We start from the raw sequence: 17,611 nt of genomic DNA on the forward strand, positions 1-17,611 counted from the left end.
GGCATTGGATGACTTCGAGCTATTGACAAACTCCAAGCGAAAATGTTGCAGTACTTCTGAAGAAACGATTAGGTATACTCGGTGAGATGCTGGTTGGTGGCGCACACACGCCGCTCGCACATGGTACTGTAGAAATGAGATGTATCGCGCAAGTGGTCATAGATTATCAGACGTGGTATAAAAGGTACCAAGATATTAGTTCGTCTTCTACAAAATTCTTTCAAAAAATTGCTATTTCAAGACGACGAAATGTCTGCGTCTTCTTCTTTGTTTTACCAAAGGAAAGAAGAACTTGGCATGATGGACAAATTTCGAAAACCTAAGGCAAAAGTTCATGACATCTGGGCTTCGTGATGCATCCTGATTAGTTCTGAGCGCCTCCTTTCTGTCTCTGGGTCTGTGGCAATCGACTGCATCTTTGAATACTTGGCACGAGCATTTTTGAACCAGACATAGACCACTCGATTGTTGTACTTGGGCTGGTGGCGGCGCCACTCGCTGGAGTTCAGTTCCTGGACATAGCGTTCAATGGTTTGCCGGTCGGGCCGCGGGTCGATGGCAAACCATGATTGAAGTTTGGGCACCTCAAAGGTTGGGTCAATGGTGAAGCGCTTGCGGGGAATGCGCGCCGTGGGCGTCTGCGAGGTGGTCGTTTGCGGCGACTTGGCCTGCTTCGGGGAGGACTCTGACTGCGATTTGTGCGATTGGGGCGTTGACGTCCTGTGCTGCGATGCCGACGAAGTAGTCAGGGAGAGAGGAGTTGGTTTGGGAACGGACAGTGCTCCGTTGTGGTAGTCTATCCTCCCCGTGGGGCAATCCTTCTGCATCAGCTCCACCGCCTGCAGGTACTGGGAGTGGGCTATGGCGTTGACGGGCAGCCCATGTGCCGCTGCGGCCATTTCGGGGGTTAACGAGATTCCAAAACCTGACGCGATCTTCCGCAAGTCTGGCACCTGGAGGGCAGCCTCAGGCTGCTGGTAGCCATTTGGTAGCCGACTTGGGACGATCAGACCATTGCTGACAATACTGACAGGCTGGAGGTGTGGCTTGGCCTGCATGTGCAACAATGAGGGCAGTATGACAGGCTTGGGGACAGCCGCTTCCACGCGGCTCTCGCTGCGTTCCGAGTCCTCTGCCTCCACTATGGGCTCCTGCTTCAGTTGGAGAGGTCTCACAGGACTCTTTGCGGGGCTCCGTGCGGGACTTCTCGCGGGGCTCTTTGATGCATTCCTGGACGGTCCCTTGGTGGGTGGTCCCCGTTCCCTTTCCTTCTCTCTCTCCTCCACCTCCTCCTCATCCTCCTCATCCTCATCCTCTTTTTCCACAACCATTTCTTCTTCCTTCTCATCATCCCTCTCTTTGTCTTCATCCACCACCAGTTCCTCCGGTGATCGCATGGATGCGTATGTCATGTCTTCATGCATCTGGGCAATGGCACTGGAGCGGAGCAGGTGCCGGTACTTCACTCGGGCATTTTTGAACCAGATCATGATGGACGAGTACTGCAGGGGGGTGCCATTCTGGCGGAAGTCCGACGAGTTCAGCTCTGCCAGGTACACCTCCATCTCGGCGCGGCTCGGGCGGGGGTTCTGGCGGTACCAGCGCAAGAGGCGCGGGAGCTCCGTGCGCGGGTTGAAGAGGGTGCGGGGGCGCCGCCAGTGCCTGGAGCTGATGCGAGGCAGCGTGGCGCTGTCCACCTTGTCTGCTGGCAACATGGTGTTATCCGTCAGACCGTTGTAGATGTTGTACCACTGGTAGAAAGCTTGGATCTTCTCTATGGTCAACTGTTTGGTGTACTTGCCCTGCAGGATCTGCGAAACAGTAACCTGTGCATGACAAACCAAAAGAATTTAAGGATCGGATTAAGATAGCTATATAATAAATCAGAATGCTGGTGAATAATATCTCTTATGAAATGTGGGTAAATGGTAGCTAACCAGTAAAGTCTTGTATGATATGATAACAGCAACTTGTTGGAATGCAACATGTTTGCAGAGTGTTTGTTATCATGGAAAACTGCTTGTTGAACTGATTGTTGAACTGATTGTTCCTTCTTTATTGGATACAATAAGGCAAAAACAATCTTTATAAAAATGATTCTCCACAAGTGCAAAAATACAACTTGATAAAACTGACACATACACGCACAAATACACACACACACACTATCAATTGTAAACACACATTCACAAACACACACACACACACACACACAGACATAGAAAAAGTATCAAATGTTAATCATTCATCCAAACTAGTTATTCCAACTGGAGTCTTTGTGAGCAAAAAAATGCAATGCATGTTCAGAGTCTACCAACATTACCCTAGGATCTACACCCACCAAATACACATAGAGGTTCAGAACATGACGGAAGAATCAAGCAGATTATCTGCAAATTTTTTTAGAACAAAATTTTTCAAACTGCCCCTATAAGAAAGTTATCATCTGTGATAAAGCACCGAAAGTTATGACCATTCAAATGTCAATTAATCACCTAATACAGTGTCTTTGGGGTTCCTTAAAATAACCGTTCTAGTCATGTGATTGTGATGTTTGCAGCGCATGTGTCACACACTTCCCACAACCGGGATAACATCCGTTACTTTCATCAGAGCTTGTCGCATTCTTCATGAGTCAAACATTAATGTACTGCACTACATATTTTGCAGGCATTTAGGATTTTGCGCTTTGGAATCTATGCAAGACACTTTTGTAAGCAGCTAGATTCGCAATCAAGGACTCTAGCAGCTGAATGAGAAATTGGTCTTATGCCTTTGTAGGAAGTATATTCACTGATCTCCAACCTTACAGAAAATATACACAAGCCTCTGTGCTTTGGGAGGTGACGTCTTCTCAATTTCAGAAATATTGGTGGCATTACAAAATGTTGAAAAAAAAAACTACTACGAAATGTATATGTGAACGCTTCCTACTCAGTTCTTGGAGAGGAAGGGTCCACTCTGCAAATGAAAACATCCATCATTGGTAAAAAAGCACACAAGTGCAAGCTTGAACACATGTATCTAGACCCCCCAAATTTCTATTTTTGCTTCTATTGTTGCGTAGAGTGGCATAGTGTTAAGTCAACATACCATCCCTATCTTTAACATTTTAATATGATTTTGTTTTTGCTGAAGTCCCATAGCTTTATTTCACTTTGTTTTCAGTTTGGGGTTTGTTTGTTTGTTTGAATTCTTTTAAAGAAATGTTACTTAATCTTTGTCTTCTTGACTTTACATGGTACTGCTCGCTTACTCAAAGGAGCAACATTCTGTTTGTAAAAACGCGAAGTACAACTTTGTATGCATATTTGCATCGGCCTGCGCTTTTCGTCACCACATTTACCTTCAAGAGCTCTCTAAATCTGCAGGAACATCTCCCCAGGATCGTTAACAAAAAGGGGGGAAAAAGGCAAAAAAAAAAGTTTACCTAGAGACCCCGGCTTTCAACAGAGAGGAAACAATGATTCACGTCAAACGTCCAAGTAATTGACACATCCCAGCTCGGCAAAGCAATCCATCCACGTCGTATTGCCAATTTGGTGACTCACGACGCTATCAGAATAGGCAGTGGTTCTCCACAGATCGGCAAAAGCACGCCACTTTTCCCTCATTCTCGTTCTGCTTCTCGTCCACCGCAAACGTCTAAATTTAGATCAATCAAACCTAATCCGGATTTTTCCCCCCTCCCTCTTTATTTTTACGACTCTAAGCCTGTCATTTCAGCTTCAATTGGGATGCCATATACAGCATCCCATGTTCTTTGTCTTGTATGTATTTGCATTCAATTCACCCTTCTTATTTTTCCGTACCAAGGACGATGGTAAGACAATATCTCTAAAACATAGATGCTACTTATGAATATTCATGAACCATGACATCATGTGTTCAAAAGCGAACCTCATAAAACCGTATAACAGCTCCCGCCTCTGGTAGTTATTCTTAAAAATCTAAAATCTAAAATCTTAGAATCAATATTTTGCTCTGCAGAATGTTTTGTAACTTCTTAGTGTGTCATAATAGCAGTTCTTTAATGTAAGATATTAGATAACGTGACATTATCACTCATTCCACCAAACTCTTCACAACGCCCTGGCTACTCTGCTCTACTATAAACTCAACCCCCTCCCCCCCCCCCCCCCCAAAAAAAAAAAAAATGCATGGGTGGGACTATTACTAGAATGCTTGCAAGATATTTGGGAAAATCCCTCTCTGACTACACTATAGACAAGACAGAAATCTTGTATACATACGTGTACATACAGACTACAGAAATATGATTATCACATCAATGTTGAAATATATGAGCATTATAGTAGATTAATTCAAGTGCTTTCGTGGTGTATCTTTTTTTTCGTATCAACGGATTAGTTATTGTCATTATTATATTGGTTTATCATAGCTTCCATTGATGGCAACCTCTAAGAAATTTTCACAACACATTGCTTTAAGAAAAAAGTCAACATCTTAAGTTAATATTCACCTATGCCAGCGGAACCCAAAGTGGGAAAACACCTTTTTTTTAGATTTGTTTGTTTGTTGTTGTTGTTGTTGTTTTTTTTTTGGGGGGGGGGGTGGATTAAGACTTCATGATATTCTTCATTCTTCATTCATTCATTCATTCATTCATTCATTCATTCATTTATTTATTTTTCCATTCATTCATTTATTTATTCTTAAGACAGACAGATATTTAATGGCAGGATACACACTAAAAATCATATTCTGTCACTAATGGCCACTAGCCAAACATACATTTTCTATTCAACATTATGAGGTCTTTGTAAAAAAAAAAAATGATAATAATATCATTTGCTTGTGTGTGTGGGTATACAGTGTATGTGTTTCCCTGCCTGTGTGCACCTTAGTGTTTACATAACACACCATGGTTTCATATACAGATCAGACATACACGCAGAGATACACACACACACACACACACACACACACATACACACTGATTGCCTAGAAAGAGATCTTTATCTTCTTTCCTTATATAGTACATCATACACACAAACACACACACACACACACACACACACACACACACACACACACACACACACACACACACACAACATGCTGGGAAAAATGAGCAGAACAAGTGCAATGTAATCAAATAATCCTTCCTCAAATCTGTAGAGAATCACAAGGCAAGCTCACACACAGGTAACGCCTGGACTGCCCTACTGGCTGCTACGACAATGGCCCAAGAAAAAAAAAAAAAATGCATTATGATATTGGGTCTATGCGTCGGTCATGGCCATCCATTTTTTCTCACAGTGGTCATTGTGACACTGCACAGCTTTGCCACAGCCAATTGAAATGGACACTAGCTACACTTTTGTAGTATCGAAGGTCTTGATCGTGTGGTTGCTGAAAGCAGCAAACAAAACAAAGAAGAAGAAGAAGAAGCAGAAAAATACGATGGACCAAGCCTCTAATGCATAAAGAAGTGAACGTTTGCCCACTTGCGTGACAAACAGGTGGTTTAGGCGAGATTTTTCAAAGCCTTCATTACTATCGGGGTGTTACAACTCACTCCCCCACTTGCCCCCGACAAGTACAAGTCACTGTTGGGCAGGCGGATTAAATGGATACCAGTCTGTCTAAAAGTATTAAGGCGCTTGCCTAAATGCCTACTTGGAAAACGACAGAAATATCTTCTGTAATGCCCATATATGCATAGAGTTACAGGAAAGCTAAGAGGAAAACGAAGATATTGGGGTTGATAAATCTAAGTGTTCTACACAGGATGAAGTAAACAACAAGTATCATAAGAGGGTTTGGACATTTTTGCCACAAGAAGGCCTGAAAACCAGTTTCTGCCAAAATCTGGAGGGGGCAATCTGAAGGACTGTCACTGAATTGTTGATGATTTTTCAAAAGGTTTATGTGTTTGCCTATCATGATCCATATACCTGGAAATTCAATGAGAAAATTTTTTACCATAATCATCATAATCATTACCATCATCACCACCACCACCACTAGTCACCATCATCACCACCACCACCATCACCACTAGGACCACCATCATTATCATCAAGACCACCACCACCATCATCATCATCACCATTACTACCACCACCACCAACACCACACAGCTTCACCACCATCATCATCACTACTACCATCATCACAATCATCACCACCATCACCACTACCAACACCACCAACACCATCACCACCCCTAGCACCATCATCACCACTAAAAACACCAGAACCACCGATATTAGCACTACTCAACACCAGAACCATTATCATCATCACCATCAATACCATCATCATAACCATCACCATTATTATTTTCATCATCATCATCATCAGCAGCAGCAGCAGCAGCAGCAGCAGAGGTATCATCTGTGGTAGAATGGGACACCAGGAGGAGAGGTACAAACGTGGATACCACTCACCTGTGAGAATGGGCATCCATGGCTGACCAGCAGGGTGGGGCCTCTTTTCTCCAGGATTTGCAGGAGCTTGACCCGCAGTTCGTGGGCTGGGTGGGCGCGGCCCGCACTTCGCCCGTCCCCCGTTTTCATGCGCCGTGCCATCATGCCGAACGGAAGGTCCAGGCCCCGCCGTAGGAGGGAGTTGATGCTGGCTGAGGAGCTCCTACCGGTGGGAGCGGAGTGTTTGGGCGTCGCCGTGTCACTGGGGGAAAGCAGAGAACTCCGCCATCTTGATCATTTCAACCAAAGGAAGTGAGCGTATATTGTCTCTCTCCTCACACGCACTGACAACCACACCCATAATCATCTTATGCAGCACCTTTGCCAGTTTTCAAAAAGTCACTATATGAGAGCAAGACAATGCTACCACGCAAAAAAAAAAAATCTTTCCTCTCCTATTTCATCCATATCATAAATAAAGGTTACAAGAATCATGCCATTTGGTTTACTTTGTCTTTTTTTGTTGTTGTAACAACAGTGGATACATAGCTGTATCCCATACAACATACTTTCAGCTTAGTAGTCAGTTGTGGGATTTACACTATTACATGAAATACAATGTTAAGTTCTTTCAGTTTCTCTTAATAAAATTCTTCTGGATTCATACAATGTAGTCCTACCAACAAATTGCACTATGGTGTAACAAGGGAATGCCAAGAAAAAAAAAAAGAGTGTTTTAGCAGCACAAGCAAATAATTGTTGCATTGTATAATCCACACTTACAAAATAGGAAGAAGATGGAAAAAAAACATCACGATTGCATTAACCACTATCTCACAAGCTGCTGAATACCAAAGATGACATATTCAATGGGAACTAAAGAGCTGGCGTCCTTTTCAGCTACTAAACCATCAAGTCCACCAGGAAGACATATTCACTAGAAAACTCTCCCCAACTCTCCCGGAAAAAACACAATTCCTCTCACTAGTGGAGAGGCAGACATCACACGCTAATCCGCTATGAACTCTAGCATTTCCTAATCTTCTTACACACTGCCGATGCAGTGGGGGGAGTTGGCGAGATGGAAAAACAACAATGGAACAACCAAAGTGTTCACCGCGCAACTCGCGATAGGCATCGCGCCTTTTTCGTTCTCTTGTAACGGATCGCAGGAATGAAAAGACATCCCCAAAAAGTGGATGCACTCCCATCACACCTATACAGCCTAAAAATTGACAGCAAGAATGGTCGCATTTAGCTGCATTTCTCATTGCTGTTTCAGGGTATGGTAGAGAAGGCAAGAAGCAAATACGCTTGTAGAGACAATGCCCTTCGACTTGCACCATCCTAATCCATGGACAAGCCAGCACAAGGAGCTAAGTAGTAGCATCAAGGTGCTTCCATTCAATACTCCCCATCCTCAAAAGGATAGACTTCTGGAGGCTTACTGTAAAACTCTAGAGATTTCACACATATCAGTATAAGTGACTGAGAGCTGTATAATTTGAGTCAAATGAGCAGGTTGCAGAAATACCCATTTTGAAATTTCACTTACGTACTTGACCTTCATTGCATGGAAAGAACTTACAAGACTAGAATGTTTTTGTGATTCCATTCCCCATCAACCTTCAGATCTCACACAAATACTTCCCTCCCCCTTCATCTTTAAGGAAACACATGAGCACAAAAAGAGAATGTAAATCTGTCAGAGCCTTGAGAGAAGACTAATTACATGACGTGTATAAAGCATTTGAGGCAATTCAGAAAAATGAAAATAAAACGTAGATGACTTGATATTTGCTTTGATTCAGCAAAGTGATGACATTCATCGCAGCTTTTAATACTGAGACCCATTTTCTCCTTCTTTTTAACAAAGATGAGAGAGGCAATATCTTTCGCTTCCATGTGACTAAAGACAGGCCGCAACATTAGTGGTGACCTGGGGCTACTACAAACTGATACTGGGCCACCAAATTTCTAAAAAGATTACTTTTAGTGGCCATCGGAGAAAAAAGTTGGTGTCATGCCCTGATATAGGCTAATAGCTGCAAGGGGGGGGGGGGGAGGATTTCATTAAAAACTAACTTAAAGTTTGACAGATAGCACTGGTCATTATCGAAATCAGATTCTTTTTTTAAACATAATGCATCTACAGTGACCATGAACACAGTACAGCCATGATCCCCAAAATATCTGGCAATATTATGCAATAATGCAAAAATATTTTTGGGGAATGGGTAGGTGTTATCAAAGACTTCTCCTGAATTGCTTTTTACCACAAGATCTCTTGGTGGGGCTTCCAGGAAATATGTAAGTAATTACCAGTAATCATGAACATGATCACGATGATAATGATATTGATGATGATGATGATGATGATGATGGTGGTGATGATGATGATGATGATGGTGATGGTGATGATGATGATGATGATGGTGATGATGATGTTTACCAACCCTCTGTTCTCCCACTGTCTTTAGGGTAAAAGCCTTGGATACTGTGCTTACTAATGTAATCTTCTTTTCTTTAAATTCATGTGAAGCAATTTTGGGGTCTTTTAGTTTGTGTTTGTTTTTTATAATTATGTGTCTCATCACTTCCTACAGCTACACAAAGTCTTCTGGTGTGACCCATTCTTCACCATGGTAACAGTGCATAATGTAACCTGGCCACAAAATAGCAAACTGGTCACACGATGGCACAGACAAGTCAGTCGCTTTATACGGCAACCTAACAACACTCTGATAAACGCGGGAGACAAAATATGGCTGGGGGGATGGAAAACAGATATTATCTCTTCCTTCTCTGTGTCCATTTCAAGAGGTGAAAACATCAATAAGCAATACAATTGTTGGATGTCAAGATGCTACAAATCTACTTGCCCACTAGCCCTGGGCAACTTTAACCTACTCTTGGGCAAGTAAAGACCTAACTAGCATATCCCTGATTAAGAGTGGCTCTTGCAGGCAGTCCCACTTGTCCCAAATATAATTTACACAAATAATCTGTGAAAAAATATGCCACACATTTGTATATAGCAGGGCTGATTTTTTCACAAATAGGGACTTTTCCACAATTTCGCGAGTGGTTAAATTTTGCGATCATGGAGAACAGCAATGAACGGAGAAATGTACACGTGCACAGCGCATTCATGTTGCGATCAGAGCTGATCTTTTTTCTGCCATGTTGTTAAATTTGCAAATAGCATTTGACTCCCGAAATTCAGGAAAAACAAAAAACTTGCAAAATATATGGCATCTATATACAGTATGCTGCAATGCCCTGCCAGGAGAATATGGTGTTGTTCATGCTCACTATGTACAAAGGCAAAAACAAAAAAAGGTGACAAACACTCATTTAAAGGGGATGACTAGCAACTGATCAGAGGGGAATCCACTCGAATGACTGTTCCAATCTTTGTGGTATTCATGTAAGAGTCCATTATATATCTGTTGTTGTGTGAAAATTATTTGCCTCAAACTGGTCTCGTATTCAAGTAAGGTGCAGTTCAATGTTTCCAGGCTAGCATCACTGGACAGTGAAGGTCCGATCGGTAACGGCCCAGAAAGTCGACAAAGAAGAAGAGGCAAACTTACCTTGAGAGGATGGAGATCTTGAGGGTGATGTGAGAGAGGAGATCGCCGAAAAGCTGGCCGACTGACGACTGCTGGTTGTCGGTGATGGAAGAAAACGGGAGGGGTTTCCAGTTCCTGACTTGAATCACACCTGGAACAAATGACCACAAGAAAGACAGAGACATTTAAAACCCTCAAATTCACCAGTCTCCTGCCTGTGATCATTTCGCAAGTGCACGAAGCTTTCGGGTAGGCTTGAAAATAATATACAAATTCACACAAAAAATGTTTGTTTGAAGAGAGAAAAAATCTCTCTACAAGCCATCTTGATAGCAATTCACTGGGTCTCTTTGTCTGGTTTTTTTCACGCTATCTATCTATCCATCTATCTATCTATCTATCTATCTATCTATCTATCTATCTATCTATCTACTTATCTATCTATCCATCTATCTGTGTCTCCATCTATCTCTATCTATCTGTACATCTATCATCTATTTATCTATATATTTACTATCTATATATCTGTCTGTCTATCCTATCCTATTGTATCTATCTATCTATCTATCCATCCATCCATCCATCCACCCATCTATCTATCTATCTGTTTCTCTCTAGATAGAGATAGGTATCTATCTTAAGTATCTATCCTATCCATCCTATCTATCTATCTGTTTCTCTCTAGATAGAGAGAGGACATACTGCATAATGACCTTTCCCCATTATGAGGGGCTGGGAACCAGGGAGAGATTTGATTGACTTTAAGTGCCTTTCCATTCTGTTAAACTTATCACCCTGCATGTCCTCTATTTCTCTCCCCCCCCCCCCCCCCCCCCATTCCTTCTTTCTGGCAAGAACCCCATCCGAGGAAAGAATTAAAGGACAAGTTCACCTTCATTAACATAAGGATTGAGAGAATGCATAGAAATAGTAGAACACATCAATGAAAGTTTGAGGAAAATTGGACAATCGATGCAAAAGTTATGAATTTTTAAAACTTTTGTGTAGGAACTGCTGGAGAGGAGACTACTAAGGCTCATGATGTCATGAGTACAACAGTATAAAGAAAATGTAAAGAAAATTCAACATATTTTCATTTTTTTCGCATAATAAAAGAGCACTTGACTGGCCTCTTTCTAAAGGCAATGGGAATAATACCCATAACATATATGTCAGTAATGAGTCAAGGGAATGTGTACTTTTTTCAAAAGATGAAATTTTGTGAAATTCTCTTTATATTTTCGTTATATTGTTGTACGCATGTGACATCATACACTGCAGTAGTCTTCTCATCCAGCGGTGACTGCACAAAAACTTCAAAAATTCATAACTTTTGAATGGATTGTCCGATTTTCCTCAAACTTTCAATGATGTGTTCTACATTGCTACATTCTCTCAATCCTTATGTTAATGAAGGTGAACTTGTCCTATAAGAAGCTACCAAAGGTTTCAGACTTACAAGAACCTCTAAATTTGTATCTCAAAGCATGTTTCTTGCTTATCACGTTCCTTTTTTTTCAATTCTGGAGTCCAATTAGACAATCACATTTCTTCCATACATGCTTGGCTCATTGAGGTCAAGAAGTGTTTTCCATTCTTTTCTTTTTTCAAAGTTCTCTTTTCATGTCACATTGACTGCAAACAAAGGCTTATGTTCAGATTGTAAGAAAATGGTGATAGAGCATTGTGTATGCATTGTATTTGTTGCATATTTTCATTTGAAATGAAAATATATAAACAATTGAAATGATATGAAACAAAATGAGACTAGCCAGATTCTGTGCAAAGCATTTCAGTCTATATGTGACCCTGCACCTCAAAACAAACAAAAAGTCGCCAGACATGAATTTTTAGTTAAGACAATATTCTGAAAGAGCAGACTTTAAGCTTTAAAATGATGTATAACTCAAATCCAATGGACTCTCCTAACCTATCTAAATATTGGAAAGAAAGCACAAACTCAGGAAAAGTGTGAACTGAGAAAAGAGGCTCTGAAGTACAGTGTCTATTCAAGCGCTTAATCTTTACCAAACCGTGCTGGCTGTGCAATGAATGGGACAAAAAACAGGAAGTAAACCACCAGAGTAACAACAATGAAGGGATTATCAGAGTAAACTGAAATTAAGCATGCCTCATTAACACATTCTGTCCATAATTAATGCCAACTTTCAAAGCAGTAGCACTATCCTTTCAAAAGTTATTAGAGTTGAAAGTGAAGAGTGTGGACAAGGTTTTTCAGAAATGAAAACGGGATTCTGAAGACACACCTAATCACACTTTTCTACCAAAAATGTTCGAGATAAAACACACTTTCCTCCCCGTTTTATGACACCAAATTTTAGCATAATGTAAAAGAAGACCCGTTCTTTCAGAAAATATGAAAAAGTTAAGTTCGGCTAGGTTGACCCATTTCATTTATTTTCAGTCCTCACGCAAAATCAGTGTGTGCGACTTTATGTTCGTTTTGAGGTGCACGGTCACATATTACCCATAACATATGTCAGTAACGAGTCAAGGGAATGTGTACTTTTTTCAAAAGATGAAATTTTGTGAAATTCTCTTTATATTTTTGTTATATTGTTGTACACATGTGACATCATACACTGCAGTAGTCTTCTCATCCAGCGGTGACTGCACAAAAACTTCAAAAATTCATAACTTTTGAATGGATTGTCCGATTTTCCTCAAACTTTCAATGATGTGTTCTACTAATATTGCTACATTCTCTCAATCCTTATGTTAATGAAGGTGAACTTGTCCTTTCAGAGGCTACCAAAGGTTTCAGACTTACAAGAACCTCTAAATTTGTATCTCAAAGCATGTTTCATGCTTATCACATTCTTTTTTTTCAATTCTGGAGCCCAATTAGACAATCACATTTCTTCCATAAATGCTTGGCTCATTGAGGTCAAGAAGTGTCTTCCATTCTTTTCTTTTTTCAAAGTTCTCTTTTCATGTCACATTGACTGCAAACAAAGGCTTATGTTCAGATTGCAAGAAAATGGTGATAGAGCATTGTGTATGCATTGTATTTGTTGCATATTTTCATTTGAAATGGAAATATATAAACAATTGAAATGATATGAAATAAAGGCTGCGTTTATCATCTTTCCCCTGTTTAAACGGCTTTCAAAAGCCGTTTCCAAAGCCCTTTAGAAACGGCTTCCAAAATAGTTGCGTTTATCAACTCTTCGCAAACACGATAACTGGCCTGTCACTGCACAGCTGCAATGTGCAATTCGACCCGAGGAGAAGAGGTCATATAAGGCGTGCATGGTTCGTAACTGCAGTACAAAGCTGTTTCAAAACAGCTTTGCGTTTATCTCGCTTCAAAAGGCTTCTAGAAACAGGTTTCTTGAAACCTGTTTAGGAAACCTGTTTCGGAAAGCACAAATTTTCGGCTTTCGAAAAGGCTTTCCGAAAGGGCTTTCAAAACAGCTTTGCGTTTATCATCTCGTAAAAATTGTCTGAAAACCGTTTGGAAAACCTGTTTCTGCCGAGAAAAAGAGTTGATAAATAGTTTGCTTGCACACACGACTATAATTACTCTCATGTGTAAATACATCCCAAATTGTACATTTGGGTGACAAGCTATGGAGTTTGTGATACAGCTGTTGTATCAAACTTCCTTTGAAATTGAAAAGCTAGTCAGCTTGGAGTCTCATTGCAGTGTGGGTATAGCCCACAGCCCTAAACATGATTAAGAATGAGGAAATCTTGCAGTGTGAAAATCCTCCATGAAGAGAATAAGCCAGATTGTCAGACTATTAAAGGGGGAGGGGGGGGGGTAATGAATGGAAACAAAACTGCAACAAAATGGCTGGGATAAACTTTGTACCCATTTCAGTGGTTTCTTTGTGCTTCCAAATCCCTGTGATATGTGTAAAACCAAGAGAATCAAATGTCACAAAGTTTCACTGCTGGTTCAGGGATATCTGAGTAATGGATGTAGATGTTTACCAAACGATAGCCTCTATAATCTCTCATTGGATGTAATGCGATATGAATTATTGTACAAATTACAAGGTTCCATGTACTTTGTCCCTGTGAATACTCTATGCTCACTAGGGCAAAAGGATCAAGAAATGAAATGACAAATGAATGTGGCATTTAGATTTATGAAATAAAACTTAAATACTGCTGAGAATAGCAACTTCTACAAAGTGATTCAATGCTAAAAAATATGAATGATATGCGCATGAAACTAGAACATCCCACTAGACACCATGCATTATCTTTGCCCTTTTTTTTTCAATCATAAGGAACTGAATATCAAGAAGATTTAAGAACATAAAGAAACTGTATTTATCTGCTTTGTGGCAATTTATTTAAAAGATATATGAAATGTGGCATTTGCGCCAAAGATTGCCTTCAAATCAAGACCGCCGTTTTTCAGTAAACCAGTTAGGGGAGCGCCAACAGATGTCTAAAGTACAGCAAAGTCCACTAAAAGCCTTCAGTGGTTTTGTAATTGCCCATACCCTCAACGACACGCTTAGGCCTCGGTCTCAGCTGAACCCTCAAAATACGGACACAAAGCCCAGAGATTGGCTAAAAACCTGTAAAACAATATCCCACTTCAGGCAGAATAAATTCCCTATGTACACATGATTACCAGGTCTAAATCTCTTATATCTACAGGCATTAAGCTGCAGCACAAACTCAACTTTATTTTGTCCAGTTTTGTTTTTTTTCCCTCGCCTAAAATGGCTCCATTTGTATGATTTCTCATAGGCCACAGAAAATAAGAAGAAATCCATTTGTAACTTCCATGTCATGAGAAAATTCAGATTTCTACAGGCAGATGTGACAAATGCTAAATTAGGACATACATACAGTATGTGACGAGTTTGATCACAAAAGGAGTTAAGAGCCATTTTTAAACATTTTAAAGAATGTCTGTCATCAGATAGAACAAAATACCACTTTCTAGCGATACCTCACTTGTTACATAACAAGATAACAGGGAATATTTTTCAAGTTATGGTGAAAAAAAAAATCCCATATTCTATTATCATTTGGTCTTTTTAGCAGCTTTGATAGCAAATATCTCAAGTTAATAAGAACAGAGTTAATTTGTTCTGCAATCAAATATAAATCAAGAATTCCATAGCGGGTGTATATCTGTGGTGAAAACAGGGAGAAATACGTATACAGTAGATCAAATTTTCATGCAAGCTTCAAGTAGGCACACTACCCTTCAGGTTCAAAGCACTTTCTCAAACACCTAGGTTGTTTTTATGACCAGCAATCGAAAGCTATCGCCGCAACCTTGAAAAAGGGCGCCATCAGAGTTAGCTTAAAGACATTGTAAGGACTGCTTTGTCAATAAAAATTGATGTCTTCATATTCACATGACCTTTCTGACAATTACCGGACAGAAGGTGCAAATTATCATATTGCTAAGTGAATGTATCTGTCGTATCACAAACTTAAAGGACAAGTTCACCTTCATAAACATAAGGATTGAGAGAATGCAGCAATATTAGTAGAACACATCAGTGAAAGTTTGAGGAAAATTGGACGGTCGATGCAAAAGTTATGAATTTTCACAATTTTTGTGTTGGAACAGCTGGATGAGGAGACTACTAAGGCTCATGATGTCATATGAGTACAACAGTATAAAGAAAATGTAAAGAAAATTCAACATATTTTCACTTTTTTTCGCATAATAAAAGAGCACTTGACTTGCCTCTTTCTAAAGGCAATGGGAATATTATTACCCATAACATATGTCAGTAACAAGTCAAGGGAATGTGTTCTTTTTTCAAAAGATGAAATTTTGTGAAATTCTCTTTATATTTTCCTTTATATTGTTGTACGCATGTGACATCATACACTGCAGTAGTCTTCTCATCCAGCAGTGACTGCACAAAAACTTCAAAAATTCATAACTTTTGAACGGATTGTCCGATTTTCCTCAAACTTTCAATGATGTGTTCTACTAATGTTGCTACATTCTCTCAATCCTTATGTTAATGAAGGTGAACTTGTCCTTTAAGCATGCTCAAAGGACATGAACAAGGAGAATATATGTTGAAGAATTGCCGTTGAGAATTCATTTTGCCGACAATTCATGCTGACAAGAATTTATGCTGAAGAGAATTCATATTGAAGAGAATTGATAATGTCGAAGGGAATCGATGTTTAAGAGAATTTGTGTTGAAGAGAATTCATAGTGCCAACAATTTATGTTGAGGAGAATTTATGTCAAAGAGAATTACAGTAGAAGAAAACATATGTGTTGGAGAGAACATTCGTTGAAGAGTTTATGTTGAAGATTTATGCTGTGATGAATGTATGGTTGAATCAAAAAAAAAGAAATTATGTCAAAGAGAATTTGTTGAAGAGTAGGCTGCTTTGAGAGGCGAAAGTGAAGGCAAGGGCTTACACAACTTTCAGATGAAAGTGGCAAAATATTTACAGAAACTAGGCCCAATGAATGCTGATACTATGTCCTCTGAGATCACATTATGTGTAACTGAACAAATCAAGCCACAATTAGTTGTCAATAAAATGACAGTGACAATTCTTATAAATGCAGCTTTTTGAAGAAAAAAAAAATGGCATTGATGATGTGTACATTACAGCATTCTCCTCATAGTTCAAACAACTTTCTGAATACAGCGTGTATATATTATACATACCAAAAAATTATTGATTCTTTATTATTATTATCAACATTATAATAATAATAATTATTATTGTTATTATTATTATTATCATTATTATTATTATTATTACAATTATCATTAATCCTCAAGACCTATCCCAATGGGTCGAAAGTCTTCTTTCAGATAGGAAATTTAGTCAGTGCCTGCTGACTTACTATGAACTACATAAGCTTCAGATATCTTTTTTCACCTATTTATTTTGTTTTATTCTCATAGGGTAGCCCTTTTAGATAAAAAAAAAACAAAAAAACAAAAAACAAAGGGGCCCTGCTTAAAAACAACACAAATAGACCCTACATACCAAGTTACATACAAAAATACACAAATGAAAATAATACATATTACTTAGATATTCAGCAAGCTTTCCACACAAAAAAAAAAAAGAAAGAAAAAAAGCCCAGGTCAAAACGAAATGCAGAAATTCACACTTCAAATATGTTATACACATGTACGTATGTATGTATGTATGTATAATGTATATATGTACCTATAAAAATGTCTATCTCAATACATAGATACAGATATAGACTCATATACATACATGTACACAATATTCTTGAAAGTAGCCTCCTTTCAAGACCTGGTAACATGGGGATTCTATGGAATGGAAAGGCTGGTCCAGCTTGGACACATTAGAGAATCCCCGTAACGAATTGAGTACACCTTTCTTACTGATCTCTATAATCATCCAGCCAAAGAGTCTCTACTGGAGCAGATTTTTACCAATGAGCATATCGATTCACATACTATCCTGTATGTATCCTGTATGTATTCGCTGACCACCAAGCCAGGTGCTTTTCACAGCTTTCAAATAAACCCAATGGAGCAGCGAATGGAGATCGATTTAATCGACCATCCACGTTTCTCCACACCACTGGGTTTGAACACCTCCACAATTTCTGCTGAATTGGTAGCCCTGTTGTCGGTATTTGATAAAAGCACAGGGTTGCTCTGACTCCAAACCAAA

The 17,611-nt window shown here is 39.6% G+C and overlaps 1 protein-coding gene across 1 annotated transcript in view; it reads right to left on the reverse strand.

The window, feature by feature from the left end:
* Positions 1-326: 326 nt before the first annotated feature.
* LOC140239832 (uncharacterized) overlaps positions 327-17,611 on the reverse strand; it is a 58,338-nt gene continuing 41,053 nt past the window's right edge. The window contains 5 exon segments of the mRNA XM_072319653.1: positions 327-1,826; positions 6,417-6,657; positions 7,955-7,959; positions 8,805-8,865; positions 9,992-10,121. Coding sequence (XP_072175754.1) covers positions 333-1,826; positions 6,417-6,657; positions 7,955-7,959; positions 8,805-8,865; positions 9,992-10,121 — 1,931 coding nt within the window. The 3' untranslated portion in view covers positions 327-332.

The sequence above is a fragment of the Diadema setosum genome, chromosome 16 (genome assembly GCF_964275005.1).
Source record: "Diadema setosum chromosome 16, eeDiaSeto1, whole genome shotgun sequence".
NCBI classification, from domain to species: Eukaryota; Metazoa; Echinodermata; class Echinoidea; order Diadematoida; family Diadematidae; genus Diadema; species Diadema setosum.